This window comes from Podarcis raffonei, chromosome 10 (assembly GCF_027172205.1).
Source record: "Podarcis raffonei isolate rPodRaf1 chromosome 10, rPodRaf1.pri, whole genome shotgun sequence".
Taxonomy (NCBI): Eukaryota; Metazoa; Chordata; class Lepidosauria; order Squamata; family Lacertidae; genus Podarcis; species Podarcis raffonei.
Genome location: NC_070611.1, coordinates 41,320,785 through 41,335,236, shown reverse-complemented (window position 1 = coordinate 41,335,236; position 14,452 = coordinate 41,320,785). Strand labels below are relative to the sequence as shown.

The following is a 14,452-nucleotide window of genomic DNA, read 5'->3' as shown; positions in this document are numbered from 1 at the left end:
TCCCAGTATATTTACTCACTTGTGTGTTTTCTCTTAAATGATCCATGCTTGTTCAGTTACAAAATAACACCATGCATCTATGAGCCTCTTTTGAAGACAAACTGCCTAAGGCATGGAATATTAAGGTCCTAGAACTAAATACCGTAAGTTATTGAGGAGCAGGGGGAAGGTGGACAATTCTTCAATATTTCTGTTTACAAAGAGCTGCTAAATAGTTGCACTGAATAGTTTGGTCCAAGGCCTTTGTAGACACTCAATAGCACATTATATAGCACCTTTCAAGTGTTCAAAGTGTTTCACATAAAATGGCTCAGTAATCCTTAAAGCAGTGCTGTCAAATAGGCCAGTGTCATTATCCCTATAATACAGATACAAGGTGTGCCTTTCTGTTGTCCTGAGGCTCTGAATATAAAAGCTTGCCTAAGGTCTTATATCCTTTGTGTAAAAATTTAACTGTGCCTTCTTGTTTTACTGCAAAGTCAGAACTTTAATTATGTGTTAGGTACAGTTGGCTGATAATAATTTATGCTAAGTTAGTTTTTAATTATCACCCTTTTTCCTACATAGGACTGAGCAGTGTTGTCGAAGCTGGATCCCACTGTGAGAAAGCGTGCAATCCTCGAATGGGAAATTTAGGATACGGGCGTAAGTTGTGGACAGATACAAAGTGTGGGGACAACGCCACAGAGTTTTACTGTTCCTACAGTGAGAATGCAGACTTCATATGCAAGCAGCCTAAGTGTAGCAAATGCAACTCCAAACATGCCCATCTGGCTCACTCACCCTCTGCCATGGTTGACTCACCCTTTCGGCTGCCATACACATGGTGGCAATCAGCACAGGGGGTGAACAGGGAGAAGATCCAACTGAACTTGGAAACTGAGTTTTATTTCACTCACTTAATCATGGTGTTCAAGTCACCAAGACCGGCAGCCATGGTCTTGGAGCGATCTCAGGATTTTGGGAAAACATGGAAACCTTACAAATATTTTTCCACTAACTGCTCAGCAGCCTTTGGGCTTGATGATGATGTAACCAAGAAAGGAGCAATTTGCACTTCTAGATACTCCAGTCACTTCCCCTGCACTGGAGGAGAGGTGAGTTAATTAAGATATCAAAAACTGCAAACAACTGAAAATTGACTCTAGATTTATTTTGACTCTAGACTTTAGTTTTTTCATGATATTTGCATGCCACACTAAACCAGTGGCCTTCCAGATGCAGTTGGACTACAATTTGTATCATCCCTGCCTATTGGCTATGTTGGCTGGGGCTGATGGGAGTTGTAGTCCAACAACGTCTTGAGAACCACAGGTTCCTCCTTCCAGCACTAAATCATGATTTAGTTTGAGCATGATGCGCACAAACCACAATTATCTTTGGACTTGTACACTCCCCCCCCCTTCTTGTGCAGCTGAGAGGTGTTTGGAAGCTTTCACTCCTGCATTTTAGTTAACCACAACATTCTGTGCCATCCAAAGTGGGAACTGTGGTTAACCATTAACTATGGTTTATTTCCCAAGTCAGTTTCAGAAACCACAGTTTCTTCACACAGTGCATAGTTAAACTACCGTGAGATGTAGTGATGGCCATGGATGGCTTGAAAAGATTAGACAAATTCATTGAGGATAAGGCTACTAACTAATGAACACTGTGTACAACTTCGAAGATCAGAGGCAGCATGTTTCTGGATATCAGTTGCTGAGGAATATGAGCAAGGAAGTACCACTAAGCTCATGTCCTGCATATGGCTTCCCATTGGCATCTGGTTGGTAGGAAAAAAGTGCTGGTCTAGATGGGTCTTTGGCGTCATTAAGGAGGGTTATTTTTATATTTCTAATGCTGTCTACAGTTACTGTTTCTTCTGTGTGCAAGAAATGTCTGTGTCATGGGCCATAAGTGTTTGGACAGCAGTGGATATACCGTATTTTTCGCACCATAGGACGCACTTTCCCCCTCCTAAAAAGCAAGGGAAAATGTGTGTGCGTCCTATGGAGCGAATGCAGGGGGGAGGCAGGCGGGAAAAGCCCGCAAGAGCTGCACACAAGCTCCGTGCACTCTTGCGGGCTTTTCCACAGGAGAGAGAAGGGACTGACTGGCTGCATCAGTCCCTTCTGCCACCTCCCAGAAAAGCCAGGAGAAGCCGCAATCTCTTTAAAGGAGTTGCACGGCTTCTGCCGGTTTTGCGGGAGGTGGGTGAATCCCCCCACCTCCCAGTAAAGCCAGGAAAGCCCTGCGCAGCGTCTCCCGGCAAGGAGAGGCTGCACGGGGCTAAAGGGGAAGCCAAAACAGCGAGCGGGATCCATCCTGCTCGCTGCCTTGGCTTGCTCCATAGCTGCGCGCGAGAGGTTGTGCGCAGCCTGTACGCTGCTCTTTGGGGCTGGGAGGGGAATTTTTTTTCTTGATTTCCCCCCCTAAAAACTGGGTGCACCCTATGGTCCAGTGCGCCCTATGGTGCGAAAAATACGGTAGATACAGATGGAATATAGTGTAATGTTTTCCAGTATATTTTTGGGATTGTGGCCAACAGAAGCCATCCTTTCTAAGAATGCAGCCTGCCCCTTGTGAGGGGAATACATACAGGTCTCACCTGCTAAGTAAGGATAGAGTTATTACACAAATGTACTGTTTCCCATCATCACAAGGGATGAGAGTGGGAAGTACTATATGGCTATAGGTGTTCTGAGTAATAGACACAGACACAGACACAGACACAGACACACACACACACACACACATCTTTTTCCTTGGTGCTATGAATGTGGGTGTAAAGGAACTACTTTGAAGCATGTTCTCCCCCTCCCTGATGAGCTACCTCCATTGCTTACCTTTGTCCTTGCAGCCCCAGTTGCGTGTGTGGAGTTCAGGATCCTCTGGGTGGTGGCATCTGGTGGGTGCTGATACAGCATCTGTACAATGGTGAGAAGTTGGGAATTAGATATATTATTTGTTTGTTTATAAATTTAGTCAATCGACTTCTTCTCCTTGGTTGTTGGTGTTCATTGTTTGTGCAAAGTGCTCCCTTTGTGTAAGTTGCCCATCATAAAAATCCCAACTTCGGTGTTCCTAGTTATGTGTTCATGGATATGGGAGATGGAATCCCGACTTGTACACCTTGTTATCAAAAATCTTGCTCACTTGCTGGGTCCTCTAGAATAATTGGCTCCAGACTTTGTTGAAATCCTTTCCTCCATTGGGACTGTGGAGGAAAAGAGGGAAGCCATGGGCAGTCATCTGGGGATCTCTGTTTGGAGTGTTTAAAGTTATGCCACTCTCCTTTGCTGCAGAGCATTATGCCATTGTTGCATTGTTGGGACTGACCCCTGCCCTGAGGGAACATAGGATTCTGACTAATTTCCACTCCTCTGTGACAGGTGTCTGTTCCGCCACTTCAAACTTGTGCCAGTGCAAGGGTATTACTATGGTGACATAGTGTTGTTATCTGCCAGCATGAGAAAGTTTAAGACAAACCTCATCCTGCCTAATGTGCATAAGCCACACCACAAACTGTTACAGAAAGATGTTCATTTAAGATGTCAACATTATTTCAAGTTTTCAGGAAGTGTTGAGTGCAGCACCCTGCATTTTAACACTACTTGTATTTATTTGCAAAGTAGTACCAGAAGCTTTCTGGTGACCAGATGGCAGGACTGCAGATTTTGCAAACATCACGTTTAATTTATTACAGCCAGCTACATTCAAGCAATTACTTGTAACTGCCAATAGTAACATGTACCTCCCATTAAACAACACAAGAGGTTATTGAGCTGTTTTGAGTTATGGAGGACGTACTCCGACTCATAGTAGTACCTAATTTCAGACATCTGGAAACAGTCATTCAGTCCAGTTTAAAATGCACAGTTATCACGAACTGTCCAGCTAAAAATGGTCTCATGCACTGGTATACTGTGTTCATTCCATGTCTAGCAAAGTGTTGGCAATATATAAGCATTAAATCACAGTTTCAATAATAATAATGATAATAATAATAAATCTTTAACAAATAACTAAGGTTGGTTTTAGGCAATAACAGCAAGGCATGTATTTATGCTGCATATAAATCTAAATACAGAACCACTTTCCCCTGGTTACAGTTATATGGGTGTGTATACCTTTACACAGTTATAAGGCTCAGAAACATACGCCATTAGGTATAAAAGTAAGAAGAAAGAGAATCATATCTAGGATATAGAGTAGCTGTTTATTATTTTTGCAATAAATTAAAGGGGATTAGGGACCAAAGCATTAAACACATATTAAAAGTTTGAGTGTTATTAGACTCCAAGCAATACAAAAATTATTATTTTTTTAAAATGATATTTATTCATAATTTCATCAATACATATACAAAAACAAAAAAAAGAAAAAGAAAAATACAGCAAAAAGCAAAACAAAAAGAAAAACCAACAAGAAAAAAAAGGAAAAATACAAAACCCAAATTACAACTTTTCATTTGCTTATTTCTTGAACTTCCTCACACCTCCCTTTTTGTATTCTAGTTTAATTCCTTATTCCAGCAAATTCTTCCCGTTTCTCAATTTTAATTTAAATAATTAATCTTCACAATCTATCTTATTTATTAATTCAACATAATCTTTCCCTCTTTTAATTTAATCTGTTATTCAATTTACCTTAATCTCTTTAACCTTATCATATCTTAAAAATCTTAAAATTTCCAAGTTTACGTCATATTCATTCATATCTCCTTAAATCATTTCTACTAAAGCCAATTTAGTTCCTTTCCGGCATATTCCCTGGTATTTCATTAATATTACACTGATTCCAAAATTAATAATAATAAAAAAATCCCTTGATATCTCTAACTATTATCCAATGTCCCTTCTTCCTGGTTTCGGGTCATGTCAGTCCTCTCAGTCCATTACATCCAGTCCATCAATCTGGTGTCCTTATATCCGAGGCCCTTAAGTCTCTTCTAGGCCCCTTCTGCACAATTTCTTGTCCTTGTTTGTAGTTACACACTTCTTTGTCTGTTGTTAATTCCTTGGGGAGTGGGTCTCCGGAGGTTTCCATCCAGTAATAGTTTCCCTTTTCCTTTGTCAGACTGGCCCCTTCCCCCCAGTCCCACTCCCTGTCATCTTTGTAATCCAAAAAGTATTTATCCAGAAGATAGTTGTTCACCTGTTTCATAGTCCCACTAGAGTTAAGAGCTTCATTTACTTCAAACACATCCCAGCACTCTCCAAGTTCAATCTTCCAACGCAATGACTTTTGTTCCTGCAGGACTTTGAATCCCTCCATTCGTGTTGTTTGAGGAGTAATTACTGCCTCTTCCTTCTTCATCTGCCCTTGGACTTGTCTTGTCAAGCCAGTTTCTTGAATTGGTTGTTGTATAACTTCTTTATCCTTATTCCCTGTTAAATCATATTCACTGGCCACAGCGCTCATCAAATCCAATTTTTCATGCATCAAGTTCATTTTCTCCTGCAGCTGCTGCAACAGGGCATTTGTCATGCCAAGGGCAGACACCAAACATTCCTTCCAACTCATTTCTATTCAAGGTCAAACAGCAAGTCCCACGATCCAAAAACTTGCAGCTGTAGATTCCAGATAAACGGCAACAGCAAACTGACAGGCTCCCTCTAGGGGATACAGTTTCTATTTGTATCCACTTTCTTTCTTTTTTTTTTTAAAGTCTCCAACAAAGAAAATTACTTTCGATTTCAAGTCCTTTCAATTTTCAAATACTTTGTATCTTTAAAATACAGAAATGCAGAAGGTAGCGTTGAAGTTAATTTGTTTCTCTTCTCTTTTTTACCTATCTGTCAAAATACTCCACTTTCACTCAATGGACGTCACGAGCAATTTCTGTCCCGACACCCCGTCCCCAGGTTTGGGACGATGGAAACTTAGATTCCTTTACTCTCCTTCTGCAGGATTAGACAGTCAAATCCCCCCCCTTTTCTCCTGCTCCAAAGGGGGTTTTATTGGTTGTAGATGCAGGAAATTTCCAACTTTAAAGCAGTTTTCCAGGCTATTAGGTTGCAAGGTCTTTGCTTCAATCTATATACAAAAAGCGGAAGGCGGACTTCCTGTTTAAACCTTCCCGCTTGTGCCTAATTCAAAAATTTTGCAAGTTTCTTGATCCAATTCTCCGTTTTTACTCACGGGTACTTGATTTAGAGTCCGAATGTCATCAGGAAAAAGTCAGCGCTCTCCGGCGATGGCTGCGCGGCTTCTCTCCATGGAAATAGCGATCGGTTCGCAGCACCGCGCTGCTCACCCCACTTCACTCCGGAGCCCCAAAAAGGGGTTTCCTCGTGAGTAGGGGAGGCGCTCTTGGTGCTCTGTCGAACCCCACATTCCCAGGCTTCTCCGCCTGGGATTTCTAGCGGGTCCCCGCCTTCGCTGCGGCGGGAAGACCCAATTTCCACAGAGCCCGTTCCTCCGATCGGAGGAACTCCGCCATTCGTCGTTGGCGCTAACCCGGAAGTGTTCAAGCAATACAAAAATTAGAGACTTCATCTTTCCCATCTGTCAAAGGAAAATTAATAGCTAAACACATTTTCCTCATTCTGAAACATAGATAAAAAGAGAGTATAATTATTTAATCACCTTTTGCAAGTTCTGTGCAAGTAAAGTTTTTGTGTGGAAATGACTGGAATGCACAATAAAGTTCCTTATTGGTTAACTATATTTTGGGGAAGGTTGATTGCTTGAATCATGTTGCTGCTGACAGGGAAATTCAGAAGACTTGCCAAAGTTGCAGAAACTTGTAACATTCTAAATTATACTACTGATATACTACAGCAGCTTGCCTATTTTGGCATTTTTGTACAAGTTGGTAAAGCAACCCTGAACTGACTGGATCACACCAAGGCTTTAAGTTGGGGGATCCTTATAACACAGAGATATAGAGGTGCATTCATATAATGGAAATCTGAACTTGCTTCACAACCTATTTTTGAGGCATAAAGTACTTCTTAACCCTCCTTCTGTTTCCTGTCACATCAGAGCAGCAGAAATGGAAAATGCAGACATAATCTAAATGAATTAAACTAGTCACAGAGGCAGAACCAGATCTTTTGAAGGTATCTCCTGTATTCTTGTGAAGTCATGAAGTGACATGAATGAATCACTTTTGATTGTAGATCCCAGTCCTGAAAGTGCCATTTTCCTGCTTGTGCCATTAAAATGTTGAGTGGCCACAGCTCAAAGGAGAAGATTATCTGGTTTTATGTTTTAGGTGCAGTGATTGAAAAAAAGCCAAAGCCAGCTTTTCATTCATGGAAAGGGTAGACCAGGGGTTGGCAAAGTTTTTGTGGCTTGGGCTGGTTCACGCTCCTGCAGATGCCGCGGTGGGCCGGAGTGCGTGTGCACATGCATGCATGCATGCATGCGCAAACGCTATTTCCAGTGCTCCTTCCGGTGCAGAGGAGGCGTGTGCAGCTTCCCACTGGCTGCAGGATCTTCCTGCAGCCAATGGGAAGTCGGCCAGCATTGCAGAAGGCAGTCCCTGCTCTGCTCCGTGCCGGTTTAGCGCAGTGCACGGGAGCCAACCGAGTGGGTGGAAGGGGTCCATGGGCCAATTAAATGACCCCTTGTGGCCCATGGGACTTAGGTTGCTGATCCCTGGGGTATACTGAGCAAGAAGGAAAATCAAGAAGGAAGCCATATCATCTTTTCCTTTGATAACTGCAAAAAATAATAATTAATGCATATCATGCTCTCCTTAACAGTAAAATCCTAAATGAGTCTACTCTGAAGTAATCACATTGAGTCAATGAGGCCTACTCCCATACATAAAGGACTAAAAGTGCAATCCTATCCATGTCTATCCATAAATAAGTCCCATTAAGTTCATTGTGGCCCAGTGCTCATAAATAGGTGTAGGGATGTAGCCTTAGGCACTTAGGTGTCTGTACCCACTATTTCACGATATGTATAGAGATCATTGCTTCATAATAGCAATTAGGTTGTTTGAGTGCAAGCTTGTCAGAGACCACATTTCAACAAATTTATGCTTTGTTAATTTCATTCCCTCCAGCAATTTTCTTTTAAAGTCTTTTGTTCTTGAGAAATAGAGGAAGAGGCTTTTATTTGGGAGGGAAGACAAACTGAGTTAAGTTAAGCCTTAGTTGTGTTTAGAGAAGACCCACTTACATAAATAGAAATAATCAGTCATAATCAGTTAAGTTCCATTGATTTCACTGGGCCTACTCTTAGCTTCACAAAATATGGAACCAACCTATTGTTTATATATATAGTATCACCAGTGTGCATAATGCCTTCCAGAGTACAAATTCCTAGGCCAAGGAGCTTGCAACCAAAAATTAAACACAGGAAGCTAAAGTAATTGTGTCAGTTGCACATGCATATACTTAGCTACAGGCTGATGCTGCAGTCCTATACACAGAAATGTGGAATCTTTCTCTACCCAAGAGGTGCATTCTATCATGGACAACCTAATGGAGGCCATATGCCAGAGAGAGGTGTGGCCAGATGCAAAAGTAGGCACATCTGACTCTTGCCCTGTACAGTAGGCTAGATTTCAGCTATGCTAAATTTCAGCCATGCCATAGATATAAGAGACTTAAGTTTCATGAGTCAAAACATCCTTAGTCACTATGCCACATGAGATCTCTCCAATAATTTTGTTCTCCACTGTGGCCTTTCTTCCATGGGAACCCAGGATGGTGAACATAAAAATACAGTCCATACATTAATTTAAAAACATCTTTAAAACATCTAAAACCAAGCATACACAAAACAATGCCAGCTGCTGGAATTCCCATTGACATCCATGTGTCAAAAGCCAAGGGGAACCTTCAGTGCAGGGGATAGACACACCTCCACTGGAAGTGAGTCCCACACCTTGGAAAGCACCAAGGAGAAGGCCCAGCCATGAGTCATTGCCCTGCAATTGATACCCATCAGTGGTCTTACTGACAGGGTCTCCTTTGCAAACCTCAAAGCATGGGTTGGCATGTGTGTGTGGTAAAGATGCTATCTGGCATGCATTTACCTCTGTAGTGAACAGATCATAGTCTTTTATTTTATTGACCAATTTATAGACTCCCACTTTACTGAAAGGCAGCCAATTTCAGACTTTGATTTGTTGTTGTTGTTGTTGTTTAGTCGTTTAGTCGTGTCCGACTCTTTGTGACCCCATGGACCAGAGCACACCAGGCACTTGTCTTCCACTGCCTCACGCAGTTTGGTCAAACTCATGCTGGTTCTTTTCTTATCAGACTTTGATAGCAACATACAAATCTATAATGTTGCCGAATAGTTTACCAAAAAAAAAACTAAACAAAAAAAAACAGCAAGAGAATAATGGCACCAAACAAGTGAAACTCAGGTAGGCAGAATTAAAATATCCAGACTGACTGGGATTTTAGCCAATGCTCAAGACACTGGGAATAATAGGTTTACTCTCGTGGAAAGTGCCTTGGAATGTTTTATGGCTGCAATATGTTAGACTCTTGGCTCAACATCTCATCACAAACATGTTGCTTGGGAACAAGTTCAAGGCTCAGGAAAAATATGTGATGCTTGTTGACCTGCAAACTGAAATTCCTGCAATACCTCATCTAGTTCTGAAAGGGTCTTTAACCTGATGATGTACAGGTTTCAAGATCCAATAAAGTTCTAAATAGCCCAAAATGACTTGCTCTTTTAGCCCAGGGGCACTGAGCTGTTAGGATCTCTGCCCTTGCTCTTGATGAAGTTCCAGTTGCAAGTTTCTGGATATGATGTAGACCTTCCAACTGGAATAGTGAGATATTCAAGAACCAACAGCTGTTCCTGGGACATGGTGGAATCTTTGAAAGCTTTCAGCCAGGTCTGCAAAACCAATGCTTAACTAGTATGGAAAATATTGATACAACTTGCTGAGTAAAAGAGGTTATTTGACCAGTTACCTGAATTAATCTATTGACACTTCGGCTAGCTATAGTACTGCATGCGTCTGGTATGTGTGCCTTTTTCAAGCCTATTTACCTGGGCTCAACCTGAAGGGTTCTTATATGCATTTTTACTTTCCTATGGTTCTATATAGAGCCCCTACTGTCCTGAAATATAGGGGTGTGACCCCTGGGTATGATGCATTGCTGTCAATTCACATATGAAAATAGGGACATTTGTGCATTTGTAACATCCACATTCTCACACCAATAATTACTACCTAAGAACATGCGGCTCTCCTTTACACACTGTTGGAAATCTATTCTCCCACTTAAATGCCCTGCACATTCTATTCCTTTACTCTCCAATCGCCTGCATAGCACTGATTTTTAAACCAGGGTGTGCTATTAAACCAGCCCCTAGAGTTTCTCCACAGAATGTTTAATGTTACAGTAGATACAGTTGTATTTCTGCAAATAAAAAAACTCTTGGAACAGTTACTACCCCGAGATGTTACGGGCCATGTAGGTGTGTGGAAGAGAAGCAGTGATTATTTGATATCCAAGTACGCGACAAGAGTAGATGATGTACCCATTCTCAACTCAAACATTCATAAAAAATCCAAGGACAGGACAAAATCTGAAGAATCCCAATGCAAAACTGTGCACACAAATGGGGTTATAAAAAGGCAACTCAACCCCCTCCACAGCAACATCTTCCTAAAAATGAAAAACTAGAACAATAAAGCAACAGTATTTTACAAGCGACAGGAACAAGGAAATAGGGGGTGTGCCTGGCTAGAATACATGAAATGAAAGCAGTACAAAAACATTTAAATACTGTGTAAGTGAACTTCTTGGTTATGAAAGGTGTTGCTGAAAAAAATCTCAGGTTTTAAGGTGTCACGTTTGCTGCTGCTGCTGTTGCTACTACACGTCCGTTTTGCCAGCCTCTGCTGCTGTGTGCTATGCTCAGAGATGTGGGGGATGTTCTGGGGAGTCAGCCAGTTTTTCTAATAACTTTGCCTCTGAACAAGAAAGCAAAGCAGCTCACTCGCTCTCCTGCTCATTCACTCTTCGGCTTAGTTTTGGGACGAAGTTCAAGCTTTGTTGGTCTGACATATATCAACAAGTAGTGAAGGCATGCCAAATCCAAGGACATAAATCTTTGGGGAAGGGGGAAACTTGCCTGAGGGGAGAGTATTTAAATATCATCTTTCTTGCTGATGGACCAAAAGGCTTCTCCATAGTTCAGGGTAGTGTGTGTTTCCTGCTATTCCCATGGAGCACAATTTCTTTGAAAAGAAAGGCACATGATTAAAGTGCTATTTGAAATGAAGATTTTGCTTTTAAATGTGGGTACTTTGTCTCTTTCTACAAAGATTTGTGGCAAGGAAACACTTAACTGTATTTGTGTATGCATTAATTAAGCACAGTAAGCATATGGACGCGGGTGGCGTTGTGGGTTAAACCACAGACCCTAGGGCTTGCCGATCAGAAGGTGGGCAGTTTGAATCCTTGGGGAAGGAGAGGCGCTGCGGAGAGAGGGAGAGCTGCACAGCGCCCCTTCAGTGAAGCACCTCTCCCGCGAAGCACGGAGCCCCTTCTGTTCCTCCTCCCGCTTCGCTGAAGGGGCGCTGCGCAGCTCTCCCTCTCTTCGCAGGAGAGCTGTGCAGTGCCCCTTCAGCGAAGTGCCTCTCCTGGCTTCTGCCTTAGCCGTGCGCAGCCTCTTCCGGGCACAGGGAGGCTTTATCCCGCTGCCCGGGAGAGGCTGCGTGCGGCTATCCCATAAGCCAGGACAGCCAGAGGCTATCCCAGAAGCCAGATCCCTCTTGCTGTTCTGGCTTCTGGGATTCAGAATATTTTTTTTCTTGTTTTCCTCCTCCAAAAACTAGGTGCACCTTATGGTCTGGTGCGTCTTATAGAGCGAAAAATACGGTATATAAAGGCAGATGGAATACCATTAACGCTTTTCACTACAAAGACATTTGTCACTCAGAAACCCCTTGATCTGATAGCCAGAAAAAGATACTGTACAGTGGAAGAGGACTGTAAGAAACAGTGGTCGACTTAAAGCTACATACACTTCCTGTGTCTTGTTAATTATTTGCAGCTTCTGCCAAGAAGTATATTTGTGCTACAGGCATACTATATGTAGGCTTATATTTTCATTTCATTTAAGAGAAAATGTGCCAAGCAAGTCAGATAAATCTTTGATAGTTGCAACAAGAAAAGGTTGATTAAGGTGGATGAATTTCAAGTATTTTATTACTAATCATTTTACTTATGTTAGCAGAAATGTTTAGGGTAGATTTGTGATAAGACCATACATTTCAAATTGGAAAGGCCAAAGAAAAAAATATAAATTTTACCTGAAGGCTGTGTAAATGTTTGAGAGTTTTGTTTGGAGGAAGGTGCTTTCTGCAACTGTACCTTATTATTTATTTGTTGGATTTCTTGCCTGCTCTTCACCATGAGGTCCCAGGGTGGGTTATGATATAAAAATACAATGTTAAAATCAGCACAAACTATTTGCTGTGGGGATAGTATTCCACAGCTTAGGAGCTATCACAGAGAATGCCCTGTCCTGGGCTGACACCCACGGAATTTCTGAGGGTGGCAGAACCACCAAGAGGACCCTTCTGCCAATCCAAGAGGATCTGTATTGAACAAAGTAGTATTTCCAAAATTTAGTCAATTCCTTTCCAGAAGAGACTCACCTGGCACCTTTTACATATTTTACTTACTTAGAAAAGGTGTTTCTAATAATAGTTCTGTCTGGCATTTGGGAGGTTGTGGGCATAGCGTGTTAACAACTGACAAAATATTTAATGATTTTAGGTTAATTTTATGCTGGCACCTTGTAAAGCACCTTGCATATTGATGCTGCTATGCAAATGAACAACAATAGCAATAATAAAGTGAATGTACCAAGTGCTAAAGTTCTCCAAATAGAGGTATCCAAATGGGGATCAACCTAACATGGGAAGCTGCTTCGTACTCACAGATGTGAAATAATTTCTTAGTGGTGGGGAAATCTACTTTACACATGCTCAAAGACACCCTGTTCTTTGCTGCTACTTCTTATGATGGTGGGTTCAATATCAGTATGGAAAATATATAACATTCTGCACATCTGGCAAATTGACAGTCAGATACCTGGGCTTGCTTCCCTTCTTTTATAGTTACTGTGATTTGTGATTTTAGTCAATACTTTGAACTTCTCTGCCTTTCATAAAGTGTAAATATAGCATGGAATCTGTAGTGTTATGCATGGATGGTGTGTGTGTGTTTCTACGGGATACTTGGAGTGGGTGTAAACAAACCCTTGCTAGCTATAAATCATAGCTGTGACTGTGTTCTTTGATCTGTTTGTGGATTCAGCGTCAAAGTGTAGAATATTAGCTAGCAGATTAATATTCTGTGAAACTGCATTCATTAAAAAAAGAAATTGAACATGGTAGTTGAGCTTTCTTACGGCTAGTAAAGTTACTATTAACTTGTGATCATTTCTTAGCCACAGAAAACCACAACTTCAATGGGAAAACCATCTCTTCCTCCTGAGATGCTGAGACATCATTGTGGCTACTACCTTAGTGAGGAAAATATATGTTCTCAGTGTTTATTATTATTTCACATTGAAAGCCTGGCAGGTAACAGACAAGGCAGGTAACAGACTTAGCTGGAATATCTAATGTAGGATTGTTCCCTTGTCTAAGAAATCTATATGGTACAATCTAGTCAACTTGGTCTAGCTGAATAGTCAACATCTTGAAGAAGCGTCCAAGTTATGCTGGCATTGCTGAATTTCTAGAATAAGAAGTATTATCGCTTCAACAAACCAGGAAGTCAGGCTGTCTATCCTGGAATCTTTTCTGTTGTGTCCTTAGTATAAGAGTTGATTCTGTTTTACTCAGTATTGTGAGAAAAGCACTCTACACATGCTCATGGCCACCATAATTACCTACCATGTACTGTAGAGTTGTCTTGACTACAAGTTCTCTGGCTAAAGGTTGCTGGCTTGATGAGCAGAATGTTTTAGGATTTCCTAGGCTTCTGCTTCTATAGACATGAAGGACAGTTTCTAGTTGTGTAGGTGCTGGAAGAGAAAATTTGAATAATTTACTACACTAAGACTTAACAAAGTGTGAGTAGAAATATATTGTTCTAGGCCTGTTATTTGTGTGCAGAGTTATGGTGGCAGAACACCCTTTGAAGTAGAAGTGCATAGCTTTGACAAGGTCCCACAGTTATTCACTTAATGTGAGATGTATATTTTACTTTAAAACATTTAACCAGTCTGGTTCTTAATACATATAATATATTTTTATTGCTACCATTTCAGTTTCTTGGAAAAAAGTTGAAAGCATCAGCCACTGTTGCAGCTTTTACATTATGGAAATTCTCCCCTTGGGCACATATGTTTTACCCCCTTCCCAATCACAATTCTTACAAATCAATGCAATTGCCAGCTGCAGATTTCCATAACAGTTACTGGGAGAGTGATTGCTTTTAACTTTTACATCCCACTATAAACAGAGCTTAGTTGGCCCAATAAAATCTCCCACTTGAGCTTTTCATATAAGAAT

The 14,452-nt window shown here is 41.3% G+C and overlaps 1 protein-coding gene across 2 annotated transcripts in view; it reads left to right on the top strand.

Annotated features, from left to right (window-relative positions):
• NTN4 (netrin 4) overlaps positions 1–14,452 on the top strand; it is a 40,742-nt gene that overhangs the window by 5,707 nt on the left and 20,583 nt on the right. For both annotated transcript variants that reach the window (XM_053405959.1, XM_053405958.1), the window contains exon 2: positions 568–1,097. In XM_053405959.1, the coding sequence (XP_053261934.1) occupies positions 568–1,097 (530 nt within the window). The remainder of the gene's footprint in view (positions 1–567; positions 1,098–14,452) is intronic.